General features: G+C 46.1%; 1 protein-coding gene and 1 non-coding gene across 2 annotated transcripts; both read left to right on the top strand.

Moving 5' to 3' along the window:
- Positions 1-7,662: 7,662 nt before the first annotated feature.
- TRNAL-UAA lies at positions 7,663-7,745 on the top strand. Its single transcript has one exon. It is a non-coding gene; the product is annotated as a tRNA-Leu (tRNA).
- Positions 7,746-8,234: 489 nt separating this feature from the next.
- On the top strand, positions 8,235-9,245 carry LOC125538821 (probable calcium-binding protein CML22). The gene has a single exon (XM_048702119.1). The coding sequence runs from the start codon at positions 8,347-8,349 to the stop codon at positions 8,992-8,994; it is 648 nt and encodes a 215-aa protein (XP_048558076.1). The 5' UTR covers positions 8,235-8,346; the 3' UTR covers positions 8,995-9,245.
- The last annotated feature ends 2,921 nt before the right edge of the window (positions 9,246-12,166 follow it).

The following is a 12,166-nucleotide window of genomic DNA, read 5'->3' as shown; positions in this document are numbered from 1 at the left end:
GGATGTGAATTTTGTTGGTAGGAATAATTTTGGTAACAACACTTATAGAGGGAATTTTAATCCTAGGTCATATCCTAGTAATCCTTCTAATAATTATGGGAATTCCTACAACAACTCTTATGGAAATTATAATAAGATGCCCTCTGAATTTGAGAATAGTGTTAAAGAATTTATGAATTCACAAAAGAATTTTAATGCTTTGCTTGAAGAGAAATTGCTTAAAGTTGATGATTTGGCTAGGAACATTGATAGAATTTCTCTTGAGGTTGATTCTTTAAAGCTTAGATCTATTCCTCCTAAGCATGATATCAATGAGTCTCTCAAAGCCATGAGAATTTCCATTGATGAGTGCAAGGAAAGAACCGCTAGGATGCGTGCTTCCAAAGATGCCTTTATTAAAGCGTGTTCCCCCAATTCCTATGAAAATCAAGATGAAGATCTAAAATTTATTGATGTGTCCCCTATTAAATCTTTGTTTTGCAATATGAATATTGATGAAACTGAATATGATCTTCCTTTACCTAGAAGGCGTTCTAAAAATTCGGAGTATTTAGATCTTAATGATGAAATTGATGAAAGTGGGATTGAAAGAAATAAAAATCTAGATGTTGCTAAACCCACTATATTGGATTTCAAGGAATTTAATTATGAAAGTTACTCTTTAATTGATTGTATTTCCTTATTGCAATCCGTGCTAAATTCTCCACATGCTTATAGTCAAAATAATGCCTTCACCGAACATATTGTTGATGCCTTGATGCAATCTTATGAAAAAAACTTGAGTTGAAAGTTTCTATCCCTAGAAAACTCTATGATGAGTGGGAACCAACTATTAAAATTAAAATTAAAGACCATGAGTTTTATGCTTTGTGTGATTTGGGTGCTAGTGTCTCCACCATCCCCAAAACTTTGTGTGATTTAATAGATTTCCGCGATTTTGATGATTGCTCTCTAAACTTGCATCTTGCGGATTCTACCGTTAAGAAACCTATGGGAAGGATTAATGATGTTCTTATTGTTGTAAATAGGAATTATGTGCCCGTAGATTTCATTGTTCTTGATATAGATTGCAATCCTTCTTGCCCTATTATTCTTGGTAGACCTTTCCTTAGAACAGTTGGTGCGATTATTGATATGAAGGAAGGGAATATTAGATTTCAATTTCCATTAAAAAGGGCATGGAACACTTTCCAAGAAAGAAAATAAAATTACCATATGAAACTATCATGAGAGCCACTTATGGATTGCCTACCAAAGATGGCAATACCTATCTATCCTCGCTTTTATGCCTAGCTAGGGGCGTTAAACGATAGCGCTTGTTGGGAGGCAACCCAATTTTATTTTTATTCCTTGCTTTTTGCTCATGATTAGTAATAAATAAATTATTTAGCTTCTGTTTTGCTTGTGTTTTTTGTGTTTATTAGTGTTTGTGCCAAGTAGAACCGTTGGGAAGACTTGGGGAAAGTCTTGTTGAACTTGCTATAAAAAACAGAAACTTTAGCGCTCACGAGAACTACTGTCATTTTTATTTGAAGAGTGCTATTTAGTTAATTCTTTTTGCATATGATTAATAGATAAATTCCTCACGTCCAGCAATTTATTTTAGAATTTTTGGGGTTCTAGATCGTGCGCTAGCTACAGATTACTACAGACTGTTCTGTTTTTGACAGATTCTGTTTTTTCATGTGTTGTTTGCTTATTTTGATGAATTTATGGTTAGTAAAATAGTTTATAATCCATAGAGAAGTTGGAATACAGTAGGTTTAACACCAATATAAATAAATAATGAGTTAATTACAGTACCTTGAAGTGGTCTTTTGTTTTCTTTCGCTAACGGAGCTCACGAGTTTTCTATTTTGAGTTTTGTGTTGTGAAGTTTTCAAGTTTTGGGTGAATTCTTTTGATGGATCATGAAACAAGGAGTGTAAAGAGCCTAAGCTTGGGGATGCCCATGGCACCCCCAAGATAATCCAAGGACACCAAAAAGTCAAAGCTTGGGGATGCCCCGGAAGGCATCCCCTCTTTCGTCCACCTCCATCGGTAATTTACTTGGAGCTATATTTTTATTCACCAATATGATATGTGTTTTGCTTGGAGCGTCTTGTATTATTTGTGTCTTTGTGTCTTAGAATGCCACAATCATCCTTGCTTTACACACCTTTTGAGAGAGCCACACATGAATTAAAATTTGATAGAATACTCTATGTGCTTCACTTATATCTTTTGAGCCAAGTAGTTCTATGTGCTTTACTTATATCTTTTGAGCGTTATAATTTTGCTCTATGTGCTTCACTTAGATCTTTTAGAGCACGGTGGTGGATTTGTTTTTAAGAAACTATTGATCTCTCATGCTTCACTTAAATTATTTTGAGAGTCTCCTAATAGCATGGTAATTTGCTTAATAATAATATGCCTGGTATTCAAGATTTGTGAAACTTTCTTTTGAGTGTGTTGAATACTAAGAATACTTGTTAGTTGTGAATTGTTTTGAGATATTGAGGTGATAATATTAAAGTCATGCTAGTTGAGTAGTTGTGTATTTAAAGAATACTTGTGTTAAAGTTTGTGATTCCCGTAGCATGCACGTATGGTGAACCGTTATGTGATGAAGTCGGAGCATGATTTATTTATTGATTGTCTTCCTTATGAGTGGAGGTCGGGGACGAGCGATGGTCTTTTCCTACCAATCTATCCTCCTAGGAGCATGCACGTAATACTTTGCTTTGATAACTTCTAGATTTTTGCAATAAGTATATGAGTTCTTTATGACTAATGTTGAGTCCATGGATCATACGCACTCTCACCCTTTCACCTTTGCTAGCCTCTCTAATACCGCGCACCTTTCGCCGGTATCATACACCTACCATATACCTTCCTCAAAACAGCCACCATACATACCTATTATGGCATTTCCAAAGCCATTCCGAGATATATTGCCATGCAACTTTCCACCATCTAGTTCATCATGACACACTCCGTCATTGTCATATTGCATATCCCGGTACACCGCCGGATGCATTCATATAGAGTCATATTTTTTTCTAAGTATCGAGTTGTAATTGTTGAGTTATAAGAAAAATAAAAGTGTGATGATCATCATTATTCGAGCATTGTCCCAAGTGAGGAAAGAATGATGGAGACTATGATTCCCCCATAAGTCGGGATGAGACTCCGGACGAAAAATAAATAAAAGAGGCCAAAGAAGCCCAAATAAAAAGAGGCCATAAAAAAGAGAAAATGCCCAAATAAATAAAAAATGAGAGAAAAAGAGAGAAGGGACAATGTTACTATCCTTTTACCACACTTGTGCTTCAAATTAGCACCATGATCTTCATAGTAGAGAGTCTCTCGTGTTATCACTTTCATATACTAGTGAGAATTTTACATTATAGAACTTGGCTTGTATATTTCAATGATGGGCTTCCTCAAATTGCCCTAGGTCTTCATGAGCAAGCAAGTTGGATGCACACCCACTTAGTTTCTTTTTGAGCTTTCATATACTTATAGCTCTAGTGCATCCATTGCATGGCAATCCCTACTCACTCACATTGATATCTATTGATGGGCATCTCCATAGCCCGTTGATACGCCTAGTTGATGTGAGACTATCTTCTCCTTTTTGTCTTCTCCACAACCAGCATGCTATTCCACCTATAGTGCTATATCCATGGCTCACGCTCATGTATTGCGTGAAGATTGAAAAAGTTTTGAAAAAGTTAGAGTATGAAACAATTGCTTGGCTTGTTATCGGGGTTGTGCATGATTTAAATATTTTATGTGGTGAAGATAGAGCATAGCCAGACTATATGATTTTATAGGGATAACTTTCTTTGGCCATGTTATTTTGAGAAGACATAATTGCTTTGTTATTATGTTTGAAGTATTATTATTTTTATGTCAATATAAACTTTTGTCTTGAATCTTTCTAATCTCAATATTCATACCATAATTAAGAAGATTTGCATTGAAATTATGCCAAGTAGCACTCCGCATCAAAAAATCTCTTTTTATCGTTTACCTACTCGAGGACGAGCAGGAATTAAGCTTGGGGATGCCTGATACGTCTCCAGCGTATCTATAATTTTTGATTGCTCCATGCTATATTATCTACTGTTTTGGACTATATTGGGCTTTATTTTCCACTTTTATATTATTTTTGGGACTAACCTATTAACCGGAGTCCCAGCCCAGAATTGTTGTTTTTGCCTATTTCAGTGTTTCGAAGAAACAGAATATCAAATGGAGTCCAAACGGAATAAAATCTTCGGGAACATGATTTTCTCACCGAACGTGATCCTGGAGACTTGGACCCTGCTCCAAGGAACAAAAGAGGCGGTCACGAGGATGGGGGCGCGCCCCCTGCCTCGTGGGCCCCTCGTTGCTCCTCCGGCGTACTTCTTCCTCCTATATATACACACGTACCCCCAAACGATCAGAACAGGAGCAAAAAACCTAATTCGACCGCCGCAACTTACTGTATCCACGAGATCCCATCTTGGGGCCTGTTCCGGAGCTCCGCCGGAAGAGGGCCGTCATCACGGAGGGCTTCTACATCATCATAGCCTCTCTGATGAAGTGTGAGTAGTTTACCTCAGACCTTCGGGTCCATAGTTAGTAGCTAGATGGCTTCTTCTCTCTCTTTGAATCTCAATACAAAGTTCTCCCCCTCTCTTGTGGAGATCTATTCGATGTAATCTTGTTTTTGCGGTGTGTTTGTTGAGACCGATGAATTGTGGGTTTATGATCAAGTCTATCTATGAATAATATTTGAATCTTCTATGAATTATTTTATGTATGGTTGGTTATCTTTGCAAGTCTCTTCGAATTATCCATTTGGTTTGGCCAACTAGATTGGTAGTTCTTGCCATGGGAGAAGTGCTTAGCTTTGGGTTCGATCTTGCAGTGTCCTTACCCAGTGACAGAAAGGGCAGCAAGGCATGTATTGCATCGTTGCCATCGAGGATAACAAGATGGGGTTTATTTCATATTGCATGAATTTATCTCTCTACATCATGTCATCTTGCTTAAGGCGTTACTTTGTTTTTAACTTAATACTCTAGATGCATGCTGGATAGCGGTCGATGAGTGGAGTAATAGTAGTAGATGCAGAATCGTTTCGATCTACTTGTCACGGACGTGATGCCTATATACATGATCATGCCTAGATATTCTAATAACTATGCTCAATTATGTCAATTGCTCAACAGTAATTTGTTCACCCACCATAGAATACTTATGCTCTTGAGAGAAGCCACTAGTGAAACCTATGGCCCCCGGGTCTATTCTCATCATATCAATCTCCATCACTTTAATCTTGCTTTGCCTTTTACTTTGCATTTACTTTTTACTTTGCATCTTTATACCAAAAATATTATATCTATCAGATCTCACTCTCGTAAGTGACCGTGAAGGGATTGACAACCCCTAATCGCGTTGGTTGCGAGTAGCTAACGCTTTGTGCAGGTACGAGGGACTTGAGCGTGGCCTCCTACTGTATTGATACCTTGGTTCTCAAAAATTGAGGGAAATACTTACGCTACTCTGCTGCATCATCCCTTCCTCTTCGGGGAAAATCAACGCAAGCTCAAGACGTAGCAGCGCCTCCCTCCCTCCCGTGACACCTCTTCCTCCCCGCTTGCGCTTGGCGAAGCCCTGCCGGGATCTCGCTACTTCGACCACCACGCCGTCGTGCTGCTGGATCTCCTTCAACTTCTCCTCCCCCTTGCTGGATCAAGAAGGAGGAGACGTCTCCGCTCCGTACGTGTGTTGAACGCGGAGGTGCCGTCCGTTCGGCGCTAGGATCATCGGTGACTTGGATCATGACGAGTACGACTCCATCAACCCCGTTCTCTTGAACGCTTCCGCTTAGCGATCTACAAGGGTATGTAGATGCACTCATCTCCCTCTCGTTGCTAGATGACTCCATAGATTGATCTTGGTGATGCGTAGAAAATTTTAAATTTCTGCTATGATCCCCAACACAAACACCATGACCACCGCAGTAGCAAATCTCACCATGGCGTCTCCGTATGTGCTCTTAGATATTCGGAGGTACTCGCCCCATGAATCTGCAGTCGTGCCATATGCAAGCATTCGCTATGCAGCCATGCCCTTGTGCTAACTAGAGCAATCTAATTCTTCCTACAACATCCTTGTTCAAGATGAAGTAGTCATCGTAGGACCGCATGCCATTGGAGATGCGACCAAACACATTTTTTCGCACTCGAAAGCATCGAAGAAAATTGTCAGCGAATAGGGCGTTGGGGGTGAAGTAGTCGTCCATCAACATCAAATGCCCACGTGCACTGTTCCAATCCAACACGCGATGACCATTGATCGATCCCTTGAAATTGAGCACATGCTCTTCCGCACGCTCCACGTCTAGAAGGACCGCTTGTGTCATCGTTATTGTATCCGCATACCTCCTCGTCGGTCGAGTCATTGGACGACTGAACGTAGTGCTCGTACATGGACTCTATGTTTAAATCCATTGCTTCAAAGAAGGGAGAAAAGGTCAAAAATTTAACACGGGCATTTCACCAAACAATTGCCGAACGTGGTGACCCACGGACAGCATCCACATGGGCGGATGGTACCTGCATGGTGGAGGGACGAGTGGTGACGAACGACGGCGTAGGCAAAGCACGTGGCGACTGGGTGGAGCGGTGGAGGCAGCGGAGGTCCGACAAGGGCTTGACGGACGGCCAAGATGGTACAACGGCGATGACCAGGGAGCAAGCAGATGCAGAGAAAGGGAAAAGGGATGAAGACCGGGTCTGGGTGTGGTTTTGGGTGGGCTGTGGGTGTCGGAGTCTGACGTAGCAGCTGTCCGGACCCCGGCAAAGCCTCCCTAGTTTGCTTTCGGTTTACGGGAAAATGAACATGCGAACTGGTCTGCGGACTGGTGCGGGATAATGTTGGATGTCAACGCATCCGGTCAGCGCCGTTCTGGACGTTTACCGGCGATTCGAGGGTCCGCTTTTAGAGATGCCGTAACCTGGCCAGATTTTATTCTCAAAACTGAAGTCAAATGTATTTTATGCTGCTATTAGTTTTCAGCTTCTAGTTCCATCGTGGCAACAAGTCTGGGACAAAGCATAGCACACCGAAATAAAGAATAAAATGCTGCATTTTTTAGTTATGCGGAAACCATATGCCTCATAACAATTCAAAAGTTAAATTTAATAATTCAGAAATACCAAAGAATTTCCCCTCCCCTCACCGTCTTGCTCTTCTCTTATCTTCCACATATATACTCCCTCCATTCGAAAAAACTTATCCCTCAAATGAATGTATCTAGCACTAAATTAGTGTTAGATACATCCATTTGAGAAACAAGATTGAGACAAGATTTTCCGGACGGAGGGAGTACACCATATTTCAGAAATTTTTTTCAATAGCGCCAAATTAAAGGGGAGTAGCTCTCCTCTTCTCTTATGCCCCCCCCCCCCCCCCCCCCCCCCCCCCCCCCCACACACACACACACATATATATATACACATCAATACCAACGTTGATCAACTCTAGCAAGCTCCATATTTCTACACAGACATTAAATAAAGTGCCATTTAAATTTTGTCTCTGCTGTTATTTCAGCATGATCATATGTGAGTTGTGCAATAATAGTATATTTTACGAAAGATTTAACTTTCTCCATCAAGAGCTGGTTTGCCCGAGTGGTTAAGGGGGAAGACTTAAGATCTTCTGCACATAAGTGCGCGTGGGTTCGAACCCCACAGCCAGCAATTTTTTGTCTACTTTTGACACGCAAAAAAAACATATGTATTTTTCCCAAAACATATAAATGTGATTTTTTTTTTGCAAATTTCGTGAAATGGGTTCATACGTACACATGTTCAGAGTAGCATGTTCCTATACTTGGAACACATACTTCCCGCAAACGTATTTGTACCGCTGTTCGTCCTTTATTTTTGCGAGTCATACCGTTTTTCGATGGGATATTATGCATACCAGTACAATGCTTCTAGGCAAGGGGGAAAACCCGAGTAAATTAAGTAAGACAAAATGACACTTTATTTGGAAGTCAAATCAAGACACGGGGAAATGGAGTCCGTCCCAAATTCTTCATCGACTGAACTCCATTTTTTAAAGCAATAGAGTTCATCGACTGAACTCTTGACATACAAGGACACGGAAGCACTTTATCCCTTTTACAAGAAAAAAAGAAAGAGAGCAATACGCGAGAAAGGAGTAGTATAAATACAACCCTGGTCCACGGCAAAAGCTTTGCGCCAACACCACCACCACCAAACTCTCTCCCACCCAACTCAACTCGAGCGATCTTCCTTCAAAGCCTCCACAGCGAGCAAAGCAACACCACCCTCCATGCCACCCTCCGGCCTCCTCTCCTACATCCCGACCAGCCTCTCCTCCATCCTCCCTGTCCGCGGCTGCGCCGCGCCCCCCTCGCCGTCTCCGTCTCCGTCGCCGGCGCCTCCACCGGCAGCGTCTCCGGCCCCGAGCAAGATGTCGCCCTCGGTGAAGGCGGCGGACCGCGCGGAGCTGGCGCGCGTGTTCGAGCTGTTCGACCGGAACGGCGACGGGCGCATCACGCGGGAGGAGCTGGAGGACTCGCTGGGCAAGCTGGGCATCCCCGTGCCGGGCGACGAGCTGGCCGCCATGATCGCGCGCATCGACGCCGACGGCGACGGGTGCGTGGACGTGGAGGAGTTCGGCGAGCTCTACCGCACCATCATGTCGACGAGCAGCGGCGGGGACCAGAAGGATTCGTCGGACGAGGAAGAGGACGAGGACATGCGGGAGGCGTTCCGCGTGTTCGACGCCAACGGCGACGGGTTCATCACGGTGGACGAGCTGAGCGCCGTGCTGGCGTCGCTGGGGCTGAAGCAGGGCCGGTCGGCCGAGGAGTGCCGCCGCATGATCGGGCAGGTCGACCGCGACGGCGACGGCCGCGTCGACTTCCACGAGTTCCGCCAGATGATGCGCGGCGGCGGGCTCGCCGCGCTCGCCTGATCGACTTCGACTGATGCTGATGAATGTGCGCTTTGTATGCTTGGTTGGTAGCAGGTGTATGTAGATATCTGGCTCGGGCCGGGGCGAATCCGTGTAACCGCTCCCGAAATTCATCTCGTTTTTTCCGGTTTGTTTGTTCCTTCGTACGCTTAATCTAAGATGTACTGTAAGATTGATGGGCTTGCAGATTAATGGTTTGTACGCTTGCTGCTCGCAAGAGTTACTTGGAAGAATTACCACAAGGTTTTGTTCGTCGTGTGCACGTAAACACTGTAGCGCATCTCTTGGCGCCAGATTCTGTCGTTGAGTTGAGTTGAATCCGGCGTCTCTGCTTGGCTATTTGCGAACATTCCGGCAGAGTCTCCCTGCTGGTCTGCGTGCTTCGTGGCACTGGCTGGATCTGAAATGTGCAATTGTGCACCCAAGAGTTGAGTTGACCCGCCCCCATTGCACTTCACGATGCATGTGACGATGGGCTCACCGGCTAGCTCGGACGAATTAGATATTTGTGTCCTCTCTCCCCTAGAGACTAGAGTAGGAGCATGAGCTAGCGGCACAGCGATCTGCCAGTCTGGCCGATCGACGCGCTTCCTGCGCGGCCCATCCAAGTAAGGCCATCTTCAATGCGTTTCATTGTGTGGGCCGGATACGATTTCTCTTACAAATTAAAGACAAAAGTGAAGGAGGTTTATGAGTCCGGACCGATTCTAAGTCCGCTTTTGACCGTCTTGACCCATCAAAAACCTCTACCCTCTCCCGCGCGTTTTCAGTTTGCGCCCGCATTCATGCCCAGGTAGAGCGGACGCGGCCGCTCATTGGCGCCGGCATGGAAGCTTTTCGGTGCAGGTGACCGTCGCGCGTTTAAACGACACGACGGCCGCCTGTCCGTCCGTCTGCCGCCCGCATTGATGGCACACAGTTGCCGAGGCTTCTCCTCCGGCGCCACACATCCGTCCCTCTGTCCACCCACCGGTGCTACCACTGCCCCGGTGCCCCAGCCATAGCCACAGTCATTACTCTTCGCACCACTCCCCGCCGTGGATCCCTCCGCCGTCAAAACTCTCTGGGACGGGTTGACATCAGAGCAGAAGAAGGCCATGGCCTCCATTGCCGCCGGTAGGCAACCGGAGGGCGCCTCCTTCTCCGACGTGCAAATGGAGGGCGCCTCCTCCGACGAGCCAGCGCCACCCTCCTCTTCCTCCACGGCACCATCCTCCTCCGCTCCACCCTCGCCGGTGCATTGCACCATGACCATCGGCAAGGCCCGTGCCCATTTTATATGGACATGGTGCGGGAGGAACGAGAGGACCGGTTTCGGGAGGCGCAGGCCGACACCAACTACAACCACAACCTCCTGCAGGAGCATCTGCAGGCGGAGGAACAGGTCGCGGCGACGGCAGCGCGACCGCGCCGGACACGGACCTAGCCGAGCAGAAGGCGTTGCTCGAGTTCTACCTCTCCACCTGCTCCACCCCGCCTCGCCCGCTAGCGGTACTGGCAGCGGGTAACGGAGGTGGCGGCCGCCGGCAAGGAGTGCGTCGGGGAGGAGGCCGCGCCCCGACGCCATGACCACGAAGAAGCCGACACGTCCGTGAGCGCCGCCGACAGCCAAGACGATTAGTGCACGGTAGGTCGTCGACGCTCGTGTCCTAGGAAGGCCACTGCTCCTTCCCTCTCGTCGACACCAAGCTTGGTGGGCTGAGCATCTTCGGCCGATTAGTCGCTTGGCGACGACATGGAGGCGGACAACTAAACTTCCCGGGCCTTCGGAGACGGAGGTTACAAAGGCAGATATGGAGAGCGTCGAGGCGGAGCTGGACACGGCGAAACTTCAGTTCTCTTGGTTCATGGCCAAACACGGGGAACTGGCGCCGGCGATTATTTAGATTAGGTATTAATTATACTCTAGAGCCCACCTAGCACAACTTTAATGTATTTGTAATGAAATCCGTTATGTTTATATGAAATCTGGCCGTGTTTATATGAAATCTGGACTTGTTTGAACGAATTTCGTCCCGTTGATTCGAGTTGTTGTGAAAATGTATACGGCTACGGTTGGATAGCTATCTTTTGCATCCGTGCCCGCAAAAACGCGGACTAATTCTCTATCCACGGACGGGTTAAAGAGGGAAATTTTCAGGTTACAGTTGAAGATGCCTTAACAGAACGACGCGTAGGCCACGTCGCCGATCGATCGTGCGCCCACGGCTGCGCACACAGCTGGCGGAGTGACGGGGACGCGTGCCATATTACGACAGGTCAGCCATCCCCCACACGATCGTCCCACGCTGCGTGCGTGCACGGCCGTTGGAGGCGCCGCGGGCGTGGGCGTCGGCGACGGCGTGGGCGCGTGGCCGTGCATGGGCCGTTCGGCGGCCAGCCGTAGAACGCGCGTTGCCTCGGTCGGCCAAACCGGCGAACGTGGCTCGGTCGGTCACAGTCGCACACGACCTTCAACCTGGCCTAAAAATGGCTGACGTCCGTGCGCGTCGCGATTGGCAGAAAACACTTGTGAACGGAATCCGGCGAACGTCAATTCAGGTTCAGGCTGTTTTTTTTTCTTTTGGACAATCGGATGGCTTTACGTGTTCAAGGTCAAGCCTTCAAACTTCAAAGGAGTATGTTGCACCCGGTCCTGGCCTCATGAGCCGTCAACGCAGCTGCATAACGAATTTACTCCTACGAATTACGACGACAGAGATGCAGATGCAGAGCGACGTGATGTGCTTGGTCGTCCTGCCGGCGGCCGGTTGCCTAATTCAAACGTCGCACACGGCCTGGTAAGAGTGCACGGCAGGTAATGATGCGGCCAGGGTGACCAGCAAGTTAATCCCGCCGCTCTGACTCGTTCGGTTTCAGGATTGGTCACGGCATGTCGAAATCCTCTGCTTTATAGCGCGTCAACAACAGCAGTAATCCCTGACAATGCAGGCTAATAATTACGTCCATAGTCCTGATATATTCCTTTTGTTAGCGGTAAACCACACTTTATTAGCTAGTAGTTCGGTTTACTCGGATAACAAAAAGGTCATGGGGGTACATACCCTACTACAAATGGCGATCAACATCTAAGGAAGTAGAAAAATTAACTAAATTGTGTACGTCAACATTCATCTGACGTCCTTAAAAACAAAATCACACCTAGTAAATTCCCGAGCATGAACTGTGATCT

The sequence above is a fragment of the Triticum urartu genome, chromosome 2 (assembly GCF_003073215.2).
Source record: "Triticum urartu cultivar G1812 chromosome 2, Tu2.1, whole genome shotgun sequence".
Classification (NCBI taxonomy): Eukaryota; Viridiplantae; Streptophyta; class Magnoliopsida; order Poales; family Poaceae; genus Triticum; species Triticum urartu.
Note: the sequence above shows the minus strand (reverse complement) of the source record. Positions and strands in the feature narration are given on the sequence as shown.

Bases quoted from the DNA above. Each gene is read 5' to 3' on its own strand.
- LOC125538821 (XM_048702119.1), top strand. From the start codon at position 8,347: ATGCCACCCTCCGGCCTCCTCTCCTACATCCCGACCAGCCTCTCCTCC.